The 18,698-nt window shown below is 40.1% G+C and overlaps 1 protein-coding gene across 1 annotated transcript in view; it reads right to left on the minus strand.

Annotated features, from left to right (window-relative positions):
• SGK1 (serum/glucocorticoid regulated kinase 1) overlaps positions 1-18,698 on the minus strand; it is a 111,764-nt gene that overhangs the window by 68,145 nt on the left and 24,921 nt on the right. Inside the window, exon 2 of the mRNA XM_069487732.1 lies at positions 1,602-1,817. Within this exon, the coding sequence (XP_069343833.1) occupies positions 1,602-1,817 (216 nt within the window). The remainder of the gene's footprint in view (positions 1-1,601; positions 1,818-18,698) is intronic.

Consider the following 18,698-nt stretch of genomic DNA (forward strand, 5'->3'; position numbering starts at 1 on the left):
TCCAAAGGAACTCAGATTCAATGTTTTCAAGCTTTTCTTTTAGCAGCTAAAATAATTCCTTTATTTCTGAAAAATGCTTACCTTGTTTAAAAAAAGGGAGGGGGTGGTTATTGACATGTATCATCTTATGATGCACTGACCTGAAATAATATATTGGAAGATGATTTATAATTAATTATACTTTGTAAGAATATGTTCTATCTTCTAAATGTATTTTATGTCAGTATGATGGTAAAAAAATAACATAAGAATTTTATCTAATGGTTTAAAAATTCAAAATAAATATGAGCCTAGTTAAGTTATAAGTTAAAAATATAACCTTAAATTTTTGAAATCTTAGAACTTGTAAGATTAACAACTCTTGGAGTAGCAGAAAAAAATAAGCCTTAGTAAAAATATGAGTACATATGAACTGGGGAAAATTAATGAAAAGTTGATACAATGCTCCATAAAAGGGTCAAATCATGTTGAACTAGGCCAGGAGCAGTGGCTCACAGCTGTAATCCCAGCACTCTAGGAGGCCGATGCCAGAGGATTCCTTGAGGCCAGGAGTTCAAGACCAACTTGGATAACATAGGGAGACCCCGTCTCTACAAAAAAATAAAAAAAATTTCAGAAAAGTGAATAGTTTATGAAAAATAAAAAAATAAAAATTAAAAAAAAAATTTGAAGTGAGCTGTGCATGATAGCACATGCCTGTAGTCCCAGCTACTCAAGAAGCTGAGGTGGGAGAATTGAGTGAGCCCAGGAGTTCGAGGCTGCAGGCTGCAGTGAGCTATGATCATGCTATTGCATTCCAGCCTGGGTGACAGAGCAACACTCTGTCTTTTAAGGGGAAAAAAAAAAAAAAAATCATGTTGAACTAAATATTTCAGTTGTAGCTACAAACCCATAAACAACTATTACATTCTATTTCTAGTATCATCTAAGAATTGATCTTCTGTGTGATCGAACAACTCATGAGGAATTTCTAGTTTACCAACACAGGGCTTTATCACCCTTGGACCAGCATAAAAAATTAGTACAACATACTGTATGATTCCAGCTATATGGCATTCTGGAAAAGGCACATCTATGGATATAGTAAAAAGATCAGTGTTTGTTGGGGTGAGGAAGGGATGAATAGGGGGAGGGCAGTGAAATTGCTCTGTATGATGCTTTAATGGTGGATGCATATCATTCGTTATACCTTTGTCCAAACCCATAGACTATACAACACCAAGAGGGAACCCTAATGTAAACTAAGGACTTTGGGTAATAATGATGTGTCAGTGTAGGTTCATTGATTACAGCAAATGTACCACTGTGCTGGGAGATGCTGATAATAGAGGAGGCTGTGCTAGTGTGGGGACAGGGGTATATGGGTAATCTCTTTACCTTGTGCTCAGTATTACTGTGAACCTAAAGCTGCTCTAAAATATAAAGCCTATCTTAAACAATTAATATAATGAGCTGACAAAGGCCACAGTTCTATATCCTCCTCAGAAGCTTTATAAATGTGCCAAAATTTTTGGGGGGGGGCATACTATGGCATGAGTACAAGAAATACAAAGGCCTAGAATTTTCCTAGGAGAATGGACCCCGAGCAAAAATGAACTTACTTCACACGCGGATTGGGTTTCCCATGAACACGACTCCTTCTCCTGAGGGAGAACCCCTCGTTCGAAAGCATGGTCACCCAGGCATGTTTGACACAAGGAAGGCTCGAAGTCCGGCTCCCCTGGAGGGATGTGCACCACCGAGGGGCCGGTGTACTTCAGGCTGGGACTCTGATGCTTGTCTACACTGACCATTGGGTTCTTGATCCATCTTCGTACCTACAGTGTGTAAAGGAAAAGAAAAAACAAATGCATTTGACTTCCTTTGATGTTTAATGGGGTTTTGGTGGGAAATTTGGTGGGATGGATACTCAGGAAAGGAGAATGTAGTCGCACAACCTCTCTATCTTTCAAGCTTAATACAATCCGAATGGGTCAATGCTGATCAGTCACTTTTCAGAATTGTGTATTATTTGGCTTTTCATTTCATCTTGCTGAGTCTGTCTCCTCATTGTAAGACTGGGGTAATAATATTTCCTCCCAGGTTGTGAAGAGTTCACAATGTTTTTAAATGTCTAAGTACTTTGCCTGGCTCATGTTTGGTGCCCAATAGTTGGTGACTATTTTACTTCAACCATTACTTTATGATTATGTTGACAGAATAAGTTCACACATTTCTAAGGTGAATTGCTAGCTATTCTTACTAGGGAATACCAACCCCGTAGCTTAGAACCTAATTGTTGCTAAGCAAATTAATACATATTCCCTATCGCAAAGACTTGATTACAAAAGAAACTGCTTCTGGCTAAGGAATTAAGTCTGTTTTTAAAGTTCTAAAACTCACGACTTGTCTTGCTTGCATGTTAAATTCCCATAAAGTACAAAAAAGATATAAAGTTATTCTAGGCCGGGCAAGGTAGCTCATGCCTGTAATCCTAGCACTCTGGGAGGCCGAGACAGGAGGATCGAGTTTGAGACCAGCCTGAGCAAGAGTGAGGGCCTGTCTCTACTAAAAATAGAAAAATTAGCCAGGGGTGGTGGTGCATGTCTATAGTCCCAGCTACTCGGGAGGCTGAAGCAGGAGGATCACTTGAGCCCAGGAGTTTGAGGTTGCAGTGAGCTGATGCTATCACTATACTCTACCTGTGGTGACAGAGTGAGACTGTCTCAAAAAAAAAAAAGCAATTCTGTTATTAAAAGAGATGATATTTACATAGCATTTCAAAAATGAAAAGCATTGTTTTAAGTGTTTGACACATTTGGCATATTACTGTTTAATTGTCAGAATAGTCTTACAAGATAGGTACTATCATCAATCCAATTTTATACATGGGGAAACAGAGGCACAGAGAAGAAGTGAAGCACATTTCCCTAAGGCACACAGTTGTTACGGACCAAGGCACCTTGAATCCAGAGTTTACCAGCATGGGATTTCTAACGTGGAGTTAGAAAGTGAGACTGCTATAAAACTTATGGTCATGAGTGCTTGAAATGTATTTTGCTTTAATGTGTTATTTCCCTGTCCTTTAAAACTCCTGAGGCTTCTTTTATATTTAATCAATTAGTGAAATTAGCATATATTAAAAGGATAAAGAAATAAAATTACACAGTACTAAATTTTAGTAATGCTCCAATTAAATTTTTTAAAATACACTGAGAATAAACGAAAATTGCAATAGCAAAAGAATGTTTAAGCAATTTGTCATATTACTTGATGGAATATTATGCCATCACTAAAAATAGCTATTATGAAGACTCTGTGACAATATGAAAAATGTTTAGAACATAATTATATGAAAAAGGTCAAATACAGACTTGTTCAATAGCTATAATTATAAATGTAAAAATATATGTACTATAGACAAAGCAAGAAAGTAACAGGGAAAGTGGAAAATGTATTCATTGCTAATATTATGGGTGTTTTATTTTTCCTCTTTTCACAACCTCCTGTCCTTTTATTTTTTTTAAAGAATAATTTATTTTAACATTTATAAGACTCTTTAAGCATTTTAAATCACCATATTTATTTCTTTGGTTACATATGTCTCTCTTAATTGCTTTATTTATATGTACTATTTTCAATAGCCATTTAGAATATCTTTTTGAGGTCATTATCCTAATGTTAAGATTTGGGGGTTTCCATCAATATTTCTTGCACTGTGAGGTCCCATAACCATATCAGGAGGTGTATGCAGAAGTGTTTATTTGATTCATTAACGGAAGTCTAAACAAAATGCTATAGAGAAACTACAATAAAATTTCTCTTCTTGATGTTAGTACCAAATGTGTTTTTGATCACGCTAAAGGGTATTCAATTTCATTACAGGTGGAAAATTCTTCTATTATTATTATTCAGACAGTTTTGGGCTTGAAGTTTGCTAATCATTCCTGCTTTGTTTCCAACCTTATATTTTAAAATCAATCTTTTTACTCTGGTTTACTTTCAGTGTCTCTTTTGCCAAGTAGATTTAACTTCGGGGTTACTATGAGCTGGATTTAAATGGATTTATCTTGAAATATATTTGTACGTTGTATGCCCTGACTGATTAAGCATCTTGGTATCTTGAAATGCAAATCTCCCCATCCCCTCAAAATCTGCCCTCTGAGTTATAGGAATAATTTTATTTACTAAAGGGATATATTATTTGTTTAATAAAATAAATAGACCATAGTATGTAAGGGGAGAAATAGAGCAGGCTGGTGACCAGGATCTTTGGGGGTAGGAGTGTTCAATTTTAAACAGTATGAGCAAGGATGCTATAGGATACTCTCTTCCTTTGCACAGAGAGTGCAGCAAGGGACATGGAAAAATATTCTCTTTCTCCAGAAGCACCAGGGAAAAGTGTTACAAAAATGGATATAGCAACACATTTTCTAACAGGACTGTTGCTGGGTTTTATTGCATGCTTTGTCTTGAAATGTTTTATCTCCTTTGCCCAAGTCCTCCTACTGGCTTCAATATTTCCCTTCCCGGTGACTCCTTCACATTTTTCACTAGCCCGGTAGCCTCACAGAGGTTTTTATAGGCCCAATTAAGGACTGGGTTTGCGGTGTTTTCTCGGTCTGCAGAGAGCGGGGGTTCGTGAGTGAACGCACAGGTGCTCTCGCCTTGGCGTGAGGCGAGGTGCCCCCCAAAAGTGCTGAGTGGAGACACCCGCCCTAGGCCCCCGAGGGAATGCAAGCTACACCTGGCCCATTGTGTTCCCTCAGGCGGTGAGCTGCCCTGCTGGCGGGAGTATCTGACTGTGAGGGCTCTGGGAGCCCCCCGGAGACCGGTCACAATGACCGGCCAGCCGAGCTGCAGCAGCTGTGCGCTGAGAGAAGTCAATGTCCGGATGCAGCCGCGGCCCAGGCTCCTCCGCCACCTGGGCCCCGGTTTTATTCTGAGCTGCACGACTGTTTTGTGAAGATCATTGCAAACAAACATAGACTGGGGTGAGACATCCTCCTTATTCTGAACAAATCAAGAATTCCCTCACCTGGGGTTTAGAGGCGCCTGCCCTCCGGACCGCACCAGACCCGCGCAAGCAACTACCTGCATAGACATCGGGGTGGCAAAGTGAGGCTCTTCTTTTAACCCTGCGGATAGTCTGAGGGAACAGTGAGCGGGTAAATAAAATATTAAGCCAAATTCTTTGCTAAATCCAGTCTACCCTGGTTTCATTAATTTCTTTATTTGGAAAAAAAAAAAAATGCTATCCAGAAGCAACAATCCGTCAGACTAGAAAATTGCCAGATGTGATTAAAGAGATTGGCGAGCTTGTAGGGATTTTCCACTTGTGGTTTCTTCCTTTGATGTAATAGCAAACAGATACCTATTCTTCGTTTAAAATCGTTTAGCTGATAATGATATCAACTGATGCAGAAAAGTTATGGAGGGTCCAGGCACTTATATGTGAACTCAGATGGCAGTTCCTGCTTCTCTCTTTATCCCCTTTCTTTTGTGGGGTGAGGAGCTGTCTCTCTCTCAAACGCCAAGGGAACGTGAAGTTGGATGCAACATCTGCAATTTCCAAAGACGCATCTTTTTATTACAGAAAACTCACTTTGTTTATATGACACCACATTATCTTTCAATTCAGATATAAACAACCCAGTTTTCTAGTGAAATTACTTGGATAATTCAATGGATTATGAAAAGGGACCCACATACCTTCTTCTTTTCTAGAAGGTGTCTGTTAGCAGGCTAGGTATGACATGAATGTCACTCAGGAGAAGGCTCCTGGAAGCAAATGCCTCTCACATTGGTGGCGAGGGCTGCTTCAGAGCATGTCTCCTAAAATATAAGTGCTAGAATAGGCAGTAACATTAATCTGCTTTCTTCTCCCCAACTATTTCACATGGTCAATATAACTTTTTTTTCTCTGAACGTCTGTAATGTTTATTGCTTACATAAAACCACGGAACTTTTTGGCTAACTGGTCCTGTTATAACCACGTCATTTTTCCAAGTGGACTGCATGAGTGAGGATAGCTTCTTAGGCATTTTCTTTCCTTTTTTTTTTTTTTTTTTTTTTTTAAATAACTCCCCAAAGGCTAGTATATGGTCTGACAAATAATATAGGCAATAAAAATAGGAATTGCTTGATTATTTTTGAAAGTGACTATATTTATTTAGTTGTGGATCTCAACATGCTTTGCTAACATTCTCTTTCAAGGTAATACATGTGCTCTATTTAACGACTTCCCTCACACTGCAACCCCTACCCCGGAGCAGGCACCCTGAGAAGACTGAGTGGCTCTTGGAATTCCCCATCCTTCCACGCTGTTGCCCTTGGGGTTTCCCAGTCCTTTCCTCTCAGCCTTGACCAGCGAACTTGCATCCTGTTCTGGATTGTCAGGGTCTAAACTTGTTTCTCCAGGCTAGTCTAGGGGATGGGAAAGAGGGAGGGAGGAGAGGGGACACACCTCTCTCCCCCTTTCTGTGTTGCTGTTCCCAGCAGGCAGCACCCCCAGCTCCATCTCTTCAGAGGACACAGTCCTTCTCTGTCCTTCCAGCCCAGTCCCCTACATCCTCCTGTCCTCCTCCCCTTTGGGGCACCACCCCATCCCACCCCAAGGCAAGAGTTCAATGGCTAAAGCTCAGGAGGAATTCACCAACACAAATCTTCCTTTTGAAATGGAGGTGAAGTTTTTGTCATTCCTTTAAGTTGTGGGACTGATCCTTTTTTCTTTGAAGGAGCGTTTCCGGATTTTGAAAATTAGAAAGAAAAAGAGGAAGTAGGAGAGAATTATTTCAGATACTATCTCTAAGGACAGTGTGTATCAACCTGCTTTTGGAATTGGAAAGTAAGACTCAGGGAAAATAGCAAACCTGGACTAATTGCTGGGGAAGGACCTGGCCCTGCTGTCCTCAGCAAATCCACCGAGCTTTGGAAACGTCCTCCCTCATCTCCTCCAAGAAATCCCCTTTTCTGGTGTTTTTAATTTCTCTCTCTCTCCCTCTCTCTAGCATACCGTCTCTTAGCATATTAAACACGATGTTCTTGCAATATCTCTAAAAGCCAGTGAATTAACAAAAAAACATAACATCCCCTTTACACCCACAAACTCTTCCATGTTCCGGCAGCTCCTTTTCACCACCACCCAACTCTTTCTTCTTAGCCAAGCTTCCTGAGAAAATAATCTTCATGTTCTCGCCTCACATTTTCTCCTCAACCCATTGCAATTTATTCGTTAAATAATATTTATGGATTGCTTCATATTTGGTAGGACTAAAGTGAAGATCATGCAAATAGAATCTCACTCCATGAAATGAGTTTTCACCAAGATGCCAATAAACCTCATTGCCAAATCCAATGGACATTTCTCTGTGTTTACCTTATTTGCATATATTCTGCAGCATTTAAAGGCTTCGACAAAGGTTCAACGCCTATCTGCTGACATTATGTGGTGGGGACACAAAGAAATGCAGTGTTGACCTTTGAGTGAGGCTGCTTGCATTTCAGAGGGGACTGAGACATGAGCCCGTGGCTTATCATTGCGTCATAAGTATATAATGTGGCAAATAGTTAAAAGCATGATTTCTAGAACAGCACTACTTGGCTGAAAAGCCCCGAACCACCACTTGGACAATGGACTGAGCCTCCCCAGGGCTCAGTTTCTTCCCTTGTATGATGGAGATAATAATCACACCTACCTTATCTGGATTTTGTGAGAACTACATGAGCTGATGCAAGTAGGCCCAGTGCTTGATACTGGGTGAACACTTGGTAAACATTTGCTGTAATAGTTATGGCTCCATTCCTTGAGAGAATTTTATACAAAGTGAAGTGGGAGAAAAAGTGGAGGATATTCAGCCTGGCTGGGAGAAATTAGGGAAGGCTTCCTGGAGGTAGTGATAGTTAAACCGTATCTTGAAGATTGAGTTATGGGAAGTGAGGTGAAGAAAAATAGGGACTACAGAAATATTTGTCATGTGCCTGTAGTCCCAGCTACCTGGGAGGCTGAGGCAGGAGGATAGCCTGAGCTCAGGAGTTTGAGGTTGCTGTGATCGTATTACTGCACTCTAGCCTGGACAATAGGGTGGGACCCTGTACCCCTCTCAAAAAAAAAAAAAAAAAAAAAAAAGGAACTTAGAGACTTACAGGAGAGACCAACAAGGAAATCAGCTGTTGGAAGACAGCATTAGAGCTAGCATGAGTTCATCTCTGAAGACAGGTAGAATAGGCTGTGGTGGGGATGGGTGAGGCGCAGCATATTGGATAGAGAGGGCAACATGTTTAAGGGCCAACCTCGCAGGTGCGCACGTGTGAAAGACAGAAACCAAGGAGGTAAGGGGGTCAGACATCAAAGGGACCTGAAGGCTTAGATACTGAAATGTTACTCTTAACTCCCAGGGAGGGGGACCTGAAGAATTCTAAACTTCAGAGTGATCTGATCAGATTTGTGGTATTCTGGATGAGTTAGGCCCGGGGCCAGAGGAGTCAGCACTGTCCACTGAGGTCACAGGGTGAGCTGGAGGTCGCTGGATAGCCCAGAGCAGGCAATGGGAGGGGCATTCCTGTAAGTGAGACAGGGTGGAAATGTCGTTCCGCACCCAGGCCTGAGCTCTACGCTGTTGTCCCTCAAAGACCTTCTCCTTCCTTTCTTCCATTCCCCACTCCCCCAAATCTAAAACGGTGTCATGTGGCCATTAAATTCTATGATAACCTAGGTATATTATGAATTAAATAGGTTTTTACGGGTAAGGGTAGGGTCAAGTGTGGAGCACAAAGGGTTACTAAGCAGCAAGTATAATATTGTTTTTATATTATTCTGAGGCTAGACAGTTCATAAGCGATTTGGATTTCCTCACAATTTACTGAACAAAAAGGAAAATCTAAGATATAAAAAATGATTTTCTACAGACATGAATAGTGAACTAGATTAAGAGAATTGGTTTCTAGATTTGTAACTACCTTGAACAAGACACTTAATTCATTTGCACTTCAATGCCCTTATCTCTAAAATGAAGGTCTTGGAGTGTCCTTGCAGTCCCTTCTAGCCCTGTCATGGATTCAAGGCTCTTTATTCACTGCAGTCCTGCTAATATAATGTAGTAGGAGTAAAAAATTTAGTAGTATAAAACATTTATAATTTTTTTTTTGCCAGTCAAATTTAGCAGTGGTTGGTTGTATACCAACTTTAGTGACACCAATGTTATTAAGTTCTGATAACCCAGTACCATCAGACCACCCTAAAACATTTATAATCTTTAAATTTTTTTTAGAGACAGGGTCTCGCTGTCACCCAGACTAGAGTGCAGTGGTGTGATCATAGCTCATTGCAGCCTCAAACTCCTGGGCTAAAGCGATCCTCCTGACCCAGCCTCCTGAGTGGCTGGGACTATGGGCACATGCCTGGCTGATTTTTTAATTTTTTGTAGAGACGAGGGACCCACTACGTTGCCCAGGCTGGTCTGGAACTCCTGGTCTCAAACGATCGTCCTGCATCAGCCTCCCAAAGTGCTGGAGTTATAGGTGCGAGACACTATGCCTGGCCTGAATATAATTTGGATCCCTCTATTTCTGTGGTGTGCACCGCTCAACACAAGTTTGTTAAATGAACAAATGATCAAATAATATTTGCTGTTCCCAGCACATTTACTCCCTACTTGGTATTCCAATCACATTCTTCCATAACTTTGTAATTCCTCCATTAGATAAATTGAAAAAAATACCACAAGACTTTTAAAATAATCTTATGGTCTTAAGGGCAGTTGTTAAAAAATCCATTTAAAATACAAAGATAAAGACTGAATGAAAGTCTCATTATTAGAACTCTGTACATTACTTAATTAAATTGAAAGTGGTAAATGAAAGGGAAGATGATTAACATCCAAACTGGGGGCTTATTACCGCTCTCTGATGTTTCTGCTCATTTGTTGAGTCCTCTTATAAAAGAAGCTGCATGGCACACTCAGTTTCAGTTTTGTACAAAAACAGCTTTCCTCCAAATTATGCTTGTGCTGTATTGGTAATGGTTTCTATTTCTGTATTCTATTTTTTTCTCACTTCATGTTTAAAAATGAAGAAAATGATAAGATTTAATTGTTCCCTGAAAACAGAAGAGAGTCAAAGCTAATAAACAGATATTTAGTAAGTACCTACTATGTCCAAGAATTGTGCGAGGTTTTGAAAATGTGGAAGATAAGAGAATGGACTGAGAATGAATTTGCAGATGTTCAAAGATCCTATGGAAATTGCTGAAATTAGAAAACTCACTGTGACCTCAGGACAACTGAGACAGAGGAAAATGACTATTAACATGAATCTGTGTAAATGGAGAAGGAAAAAAAGATATTTTTCAGGACAGCTGCATTTAAGTAATCAAAATAATTATAAAGCTAAAGCGTCAGAACCAAAAAAAGATCTGGGCAACATTATCCTTGGTAATCCCATCCCCCCCCCCCAGATATGGCATATTCTTCCAGCAGCTATCAATGGACTGCCTTGTTAAAGGAAAAAAGAAAAAAGAAAATGGGGTATATAATCCATAAATACACATTTAATGGGAGAGATGTGGTGGCTCACACATCTGTAATCCTACTGGGAGGCTGAGGCAGGAAAATAGCTTGAGGTCAGGAGTTCGAGATCAGCATCAGCAAGAGTGAGACTCCGTCTCTACTAAAAATAGAAACAAATTAGCTGGGCAAATAAAAATCAAAAAAATTAGTCAGGCGGTGGCACGTGCCTGTAGTCTTAGCTACTTGGGAGGCTGAGGCAGGAGGATCACTTGAGCCCACGAGTTTGAGGTTGCTGTGAGCTAGGCTGATGCCACTGCACTATAGCCCAGGCAACAGAACAAGACTCTGGCTCAAAAAAAAAAAAAAAAAAAAAAAAAAGAATTTAATTTATTACATTAATATGGCCCTCATTAAACCCCAAAAAGAATTGGCAAACTCTTCAGCTTTATGGGAAAACTTCATGTATGAAATTTTACATGGAAAGGTGATTTACAGAAACTTCTGATCATTATGCTTGTTGCCATTAATTTATTATAAACGGATACTCAAAATGAATCTGGTATTGTGTCTACATACAAATTTGAAATTAACAAATGTCTAGTAAGCACTATACTGCAATCTGGTAAGAAAAATATAAACACTTGCTTAGAAAGTTGAATGTTGGGTACATTCATTGTTTTTGTCACCCTGGCACCATTTGCCCTTTTTTTAATCGTAAAAGCAGCCCCACTCTCATCTCCACCTCTACTAGTCATCTCAATTGTTATGATTTTGGAGGCCTGCCAAGGATAGTACATTGGATGTATAATCACAAGGAGAAGGATGAGATTTAGGCAAAGACAGCTATAAAACGCTATGCCTTTGGCCATGGTGATTGGTCCAAGAATTGGCATGTGCCCTGAACAGAGCCAATCAGATCCTTCTCTGTGATTGTTTTTCATACTGAAGCTAGAGGATAGAGTCCTCTCCTTTAGGGCATCTGCTGGGCCAAGCTTTACCCCTTGGCTTGCTCTTGAAGAGTCCTCTGGCACAGGCAGACACAGCTGGGTTGGTGGAGGGTGGGTTCAGAGGGCTTTGACAGTGCCTATTTACCAACCATTATGGAAATAGTTCAACATTTCCAAACCAGTGCAGGTTACTAGTGCATACCAGCCGAACAGCCCTGGTGTGAGGAAAAATGAGATGGAACTGGGGCTGGCTTTTGTGGAAATGAGAGTGTTGACTGTGTGATATAGATTGCATAAGGCAATACAAACTGTCCAATTGCTTGAACTCAAATTATTTGTACAGTGGTGGCTCTGATCGTCTTGGATGACATCCTACATTGATCTTGACCAGGTTTCATTTCTTTTCCCAATCTGGTTGTCCTTGAGCTTTCCCCTAAGTGCCAAAAGATAATAAAGGGTGTATATAGACATATAATTTGTCCCTGTCCAGAGTTAACTAAAATAAGCTCTCAATTTTATAAAGAAATGTAGAGTAAATGTTCTGAGCATAAGGGAAACTAATGGAAAAATAAGAAAGAATTTTCCAAAAACATGGAATAAAATTTTTTGAATAAATTTTTGTGAGTACTTTGGCTAATAAATCCACCAATATAAAATAGCACAAAACCTTACAGTGTTGGTGAAAACAAGAGGTTTGAACTCTAGATATGTTTATAGTGAACCAAATATTAAAGAAATGCTATTGATTGAATGAAGGGCTATGACAGGCAGACACCTGGCTTGGAAGTGCATTTTCTCTTCTCAGTCCCAAAGGGAACATTCTTCGGGAGCCTAAGAGTCACAGATGGAGTGATAATTAAACACCATCCTGGCAGCCTTCTTACTCATTGCCCTCCCTTCTTTTGCACCCTTCCCATCCACCCTAGGCACAGTTCTGATCATATTACTTTCTCGCTAATTGCTTTCAATGACTCTTCATTGTCTACTGAATAAGGCCCAGGTCACTCCGTTGAGCATTTTATCTGTCCTCTCCCCATGCTCTGATGCTAGCACAGTCTACAATCCTAGTCCCACTACTCGCCTCCCTTTGAACCTCACACCAGCCCAAACAGATGATTTGTTTTGTTCCTAACAAATTCTACATTTTTGACCTTTGAGCCTCTGGCTGCTCATGTGTTCTTGCTAATAAGGGGGTCCTTTATTCCTCACCTTATCTCGGTTTTGCTAGGCCAAATCTTACCCAAATTTGAAAACTCAGCTCTCAAAACATCTTCACAAACACTTATTACAACTCCATGAAGTATCTTCCTCCTTGAACCCCATTTTACTTCCTACTTCTCATCTGAATCTATCATATTGCCTAGCACCATAGTTCATGCAGTCTTTGATGGTTCTAGCCAGTAATTACTTTCATGGATGATTACCATGAGGTATGTATCCTGGGACTATGAGAACTATAGAAGAATATTTTTGCCATAATGTCATGCTAGAAGGGATAAGAGAAAATAACGCATAACACATATTTGAAATAGGAAGACTTCATTTATACCCAGAGAGTTCCCTTTAGGTTTCAGTCAGTAAAACTAATTTCTTTGCCACTACTATTGCTTTTTCCCTTTTCTAAGAGGGTAACAATAACACTTCTAACATGCCCTTGGACCAGTGATTTCCAGAGCATTTGACTCTGATGTTTATTTGACTTGAGGGATACTTTTATGTTCAGATTCTTCTCACCTTCCCATCTGCTGGCATCAGTCTTGCCTCTCTGACTATATCAGGCTTTAACATTTTCACTTATCGTCTTCTTGAAAAGAATTGGTCTGGCTATAGTTACAGTCTGTCTGATCATTTGCCTCTGGAGACACACAGGACCATCATGAGAATGTTTGCAGGAACACCTTCTGTGACTGGAGGCAGGAGAGCTTGGCCCACGTTACTAGCAATCCTCACCTTTTCATCATTTTCATCTCTTGGGTTAATAATTATTTTCTGGTCCCAGTTTCTTCCAAGTGGCCTTTCTCTGTAGAAGTGTGTATTTTCCCTGTAGGATATACTTCCTATTACCATTTTATTACCTATATCTTTCTCACGGTTGTCACAAGGGCACATAGAAATTCCAGATATTTGTTAAATAAATAGATGAGTAAAGAAGTGGATAGATGCTTTGTGGTGATCATTTAGCTTCTTAATTTGTGTCCCTAAGTAGATTGTAAATGCTTTATGGATAAAGATTTCACTTTGGACATCTTTATGTTGCTTGCAACCCCAAGCACAGTGTCTTGCATAGATCAAGCTCAAAAAATACTCGCTGTGTTAACTGCTAAGTGTGTACTGTGGGTTCTGAATGAAGTGGCAGATCCAGTCTTTGGAAATTTCACACCCTCATTTTCCGTTCCAGCTTCCTTGAATCTAGATCACGATCACATTTCTAAGGCCCTATTCCAAATTTCTCACCCACCTGCCCATTCATAGTTCAGTTTTTGTCCATTTTGGTGTTTATTTCAGTATCTTAGTACTGTTAAAAGATCTGATTTCAAGTTTGATTTTTCTACCACTTATTAAATGTGTGACCTTGAGTGACTAATTTAACCTCTAAGTCTGTTTTCTCATCCATTAAGAGGTGATGAGCAGAGCTATGTAACAAGTGGTAAGGATTAAAATATGAATAGACAGTTGTAACCAGAGGCATGTGGGCCCTCTGCAAGTATGCAAAACAAAGATACACATAAAAGGGATACTTAATTTTGTAATTATTCACAGTTAGCTTTTCAAAGATGAAATTGGCTATCAATTCACATTCAAGATATGGGAAGATTTTAGTCTCTAGAGTCACTCTAGAGAAAGTTCCAGGCAGTGGCAAGAATGAGGCAGAGGGAAGTCAAGACCTTTAGGATTTGCTCCATTCTGATATGCTATAAGCCCAACTATAACTCATACTAGGACAGTTGCTCATGTGCTCATAAAGTTTAACTATATACTTAAGTTTGTTGACATTTGAGCCATGACAGATCAACACATTAATTCTTTTCCCCTTACTTGTGGAATAAGAGAGACTGGCTCAAAAGCAGTTCAAGTGGAAAAGTCCCAGAGATTTTAGTTCACTCAACCTTATAGGAAATGTCTAATCCGTCTTCTGAACTACTTAGATGAGGTTATATCAGTATTAAATGGAAACATTGAGGCCAGAAAAAGAAAGGTGATACACTGACCTGTGTCCTGTTAAATTGAATCTGGAGAATTGGTTCTAGATTTGGAATATTGACAAACTAGGGAACATCTAAATAAGAGTACATAGAATAGCAAAGGAGACTGTGATGGTTAGTTTACGTGCCAACTTTGCTAGGTGACAGTACCCAGTTATTAAGTTAAACACTAATCTATGTGTTGCTATGAAGGTATTTTGTAGATATGGTTAATATCTATGATCAGTTGACTTTAAAAGAGTTTATCTTTGATAATCTGGGAGGTGGCGGAGGCACCTCATCTAATCAATTGAAAGGCGTTAAAGGCAGAGCTGAGGTTTTCCTGAGGAAGAAGAAATTCTGCCTCAAGACTACAGCATCAGACTTCTGGACTGCCCTACGGATTTCAGACTTGCCATCTCCACAATTGCATAAACCAATTTATTAAAATAAATATCTTCATATGTAAATTCTAATGGTCCTGTTTCTCTGGCTAACCCTACCTGATCCAGAGATCAAACAAGAAAGATGGAAATAAAAACTCAGAAAGGCCCTGACAACAGTTTTTGAATATTTGAATAACTATTATGTGAAAGATGAACCGATGACTGGAAATGACAGAAAGGCACATTTGCGCTTCCCATCTACTGAAAGTTAAATGAGGCTTTCTTTTAAAGGAGGAAGCTGCCCTACAGAGGGCACATCAAAGAAGGCTGACCAATCTTTTACTCTCTGAAGTGAAGGGCCAAAATAATGCATTTTTGGTTCCAGGAATTAAATGAGTCCTTTCCTTATAGTTCCTTAGAATTTTATTTGCTCTTACAACCCTTCTTGCCAGCTCACATACACATAATATAATACAAAACCATAATATACAAAATATAATCTGTGGACTAGTGTGTTAAGCCTGAAGCTCCTAAACGTATGTCCATCTACGGAGTAAAGCTGCTCACGCGGGTCTCACTAAGTGGAAGATAAAGCTGGTGCTTTTCTGAAGTTGTCCAACCATTCTGTAACACATTAGAACTTCAGTAAGGTGAGCAAGTTTATAAACTTTCAGCCAATGTTTTTCTTACCAAACTGGGCAGCATCTCTCAGCCAAATCACTTTAACAATGTACAATTTCCACTAATCTTTCTAACGCATTGTGGCCAGAAAAACAAAGTCTGTGCTATATAAGCATAGAATCAAGAACCAGATTGTTAGAAAGGCTGCCTTTGAAATGTACAAACAACATTATTGTGTTTTAATGCCTAACACTACTCTCTGTGTCGCTCAACACTGTTGAGTAAATCTTACAAAATCATATGAAAATAACTTCAAAGCTTGCAGGTGACTTAGAAGTCAGCCAACAATTCCTGCGAAATATATATATTTATGTGTGTTGTATGCACCCAACCTTGTGTGCCAACATGCAAGCACATACTTGTAGAGGGCTTCTCCCTTGAGTTTTACTTTTCGCAAGGTACACTTCATGGAATTGCTTGCTATGATTATTTTTTCTACTTTTTAGCAACTCTGGCTGAAATATGGAGCCAATATAAAACATAATTACAATATAATAATAATCCCTTGCCACTGGAGATGAATATAATGGATTTCCTCATTTGAAATGAGACAACTTTTTCACTCTAATCATTAGTTCTTAAATGGAAATTATGTGTGTTTTAAGTCCCTGTGTCTAGTCACCTTGAAGGATATCGTGTGTGCTCTGGTACTGGTTAACATAATCTTGTTTCTACTTTCATTTCATTAAATTATATACAATTATATTAATTCAGTGAGATGTAGACTTTGAAATATTTTAAAAATGAATTTCTAAAGAAGGAAAGGTATTATTTGGTATCAATCTGAAAAGGAATACTAAATCTTAGATTTGAATATATTTTTCCCCACTCTCCAGATCTTAAAAATCTCGGTGGTACTCTTAGTTATTTGCTCTTTCTCATTTTCTTGGAAATGGAGAAGTTTTTAACAAATACATTTAAAATTCTCCAGAGCTGTCATGTTGTGAAAAAAATATTTTTAGTTCTTGACTAGAAGAAAAGTTTATTCGTTTGGAATTTGAAGTTATTCTAAAAATGCAATTTCAATTGACATTACTTTTCTAGTTAACCTAGGTTTTCAGACCTTATTCCAGAATCCTACATATAATAGCCTATTTAAGAAATCTTAGAATGGTGCACAATTCAAGTTATAGCATATAAATAGGTGAGTAGAAAAATATTAACTGTTCTTTCTAGAGTATATCAAAGTCAATTTTCACAGAATTTCTTGTGTTCTTCTCATGGACTAGGAGATTTCTTTGACAAAGAAATAATGGTCTAATTTCTTCTCAGCAAGTCAGATGCTAATTTGAATTGGGTCACCTTGGTTGCCTCTAGATAAAATTGTGAGCAGGTCATTTGTCTGGGACATCAGTTGTAGGTGTCTGTAATAGCACCCAGGGCAACCTGACATCTGAGGCAGAGCCAAGAAGGCCACTGGAAGCCCCAGCCAGGCCACCCAACTCCACCCCACTGCCAGGGACTCAATCTTCGACCCCAACTCTGCGGTCAGTTTCCATGGACAACCTTGGAAGAGTAGGCCCAGAAGTGAGCTTGGGGCCATTTGTGCAGGAAATCACAAGTGGGCGCTGGGGGGCTGGTCTGAAGGGGGAAGGTCGGAAGGGGTGTTATCTGAATGGGCGTGGTTTGCAGGGGCGTGTCCTAGAGGGGAGTCCCGCTCTGGTGGGCGTGACCCTGGGCTCCTTATACTCTGGTCTACAAGGGTGGTGGACACCCTCACCGGCGGACAAGGCAGAAAGTAGAGAGGCATTACATAAATGGGGTCTAGAGGGACCCCTGTTGCGGTAGTACTACGGGCAGTACTGCTGCCAGGGCTCTCCCCACCGCATAGGCCACCCCTGTTTCCTTAACTTCCACTGAGCCACTAGTTTGCAAACTTAGACCTGCATCAGAATCACATGGTAGCCTTGTTAAAACACAGATTGCTGGACCCTGTCCCCAGAGTTTCTGATTCAGTAGGTCCTGGGTGGCGGCCAGGATTTGCATTTCTACCATGTTCCCAGGTGAAGCTGATACTGCTAGTCCGGGGACCACACTTTGAGAACCGCTGACTAGGCTTTCCACAGTTCCTCCACATTTTCTCCCTCCGTATCTCTCCCTCAAATCAAGGGGAAGTTTTTGCAGCCCTGGTAGCTTCTCCTTCGCCACAACTGAAAGAATTTTCTTTCCCATGAGGCCAAGTGGTCAGTATTTTCTAAAGTGACTATTTACTAATCTGATTAGCGCATTTGAATGTGTCCCAGACCTCAGGAACCTGCTGGGGCAAACGAGTCTCCCTTCAGACTCTCCCCGAAATAAATCCAATTTCAAGTGTGTGTGTCTGTGTGTGTGTGTGTGTGTGTGTGTGTCTCCCTCTCTCCTGGGCCTCCAGCACTGTCCGTGTTTTTGGTGACTGCCCGATGTCCTGCTCTGTATCGATCCTGGCAAGAGGGGGTAATGAGACGGGCAGGTGGAGAGGGGGACAGAAAAACACCCCTTTGCCCAACTTTCTGTCTCATTCAGCCATCACCAGAGGTCTAAGTGGCACTAATCATGCTCAGAGTTTGAAAGCCACCGTTCCGAGTTCGAAGAACACCGTGCTGCTTTAGCGTCTTGCCCTGCCATCCCCTTCCCCACTGCGGTGCAGGGAACCGGATGTCCTCCCGTTCTCTCCAAGCTCCTCCCTCTCTCCATTCTCAGGGGCCCGTACCTCCTACTACTCTCTTATTTCTGTACAGTGCCGCCATCTTCCTTTTATCAAAACCAAAAGCACACATGCACGTCGTTTTGAGTAAATTAGAGCAGCCCACCCCGAATTCTATACATGGATTGAGATTTCCAGTTTGGGGTTAACCTGGGATATTGTGCTATTTTATCAATGCTAATCCATTCCTTTATATATTTAAACATTCTTGAAGCCTATTATTTGTTAGGTGCTTGTGGAGGCATAACAAACGTACATCTCTATCTTCTAGTGATAAAGATGTCTCTGAGATGAGAGACGATTAACTTGTACTAAAGATCAGCATTTTTTAAGTG

Source organism: Eulemur rufifrons, chromosome 15 (genome assembly GCF_041146395.1).
Source record: "Eulemur rufifrons isolate Redbay chromosome 15, OSU_ERuf_1, whole genome shotgun sequence".
Taxonomy (NCBI): Eukaryota; Metazoa; Chordata; class Mammalia; order Primates; family Lemuridae; genus Eulemur; species Eulemur rufifrons.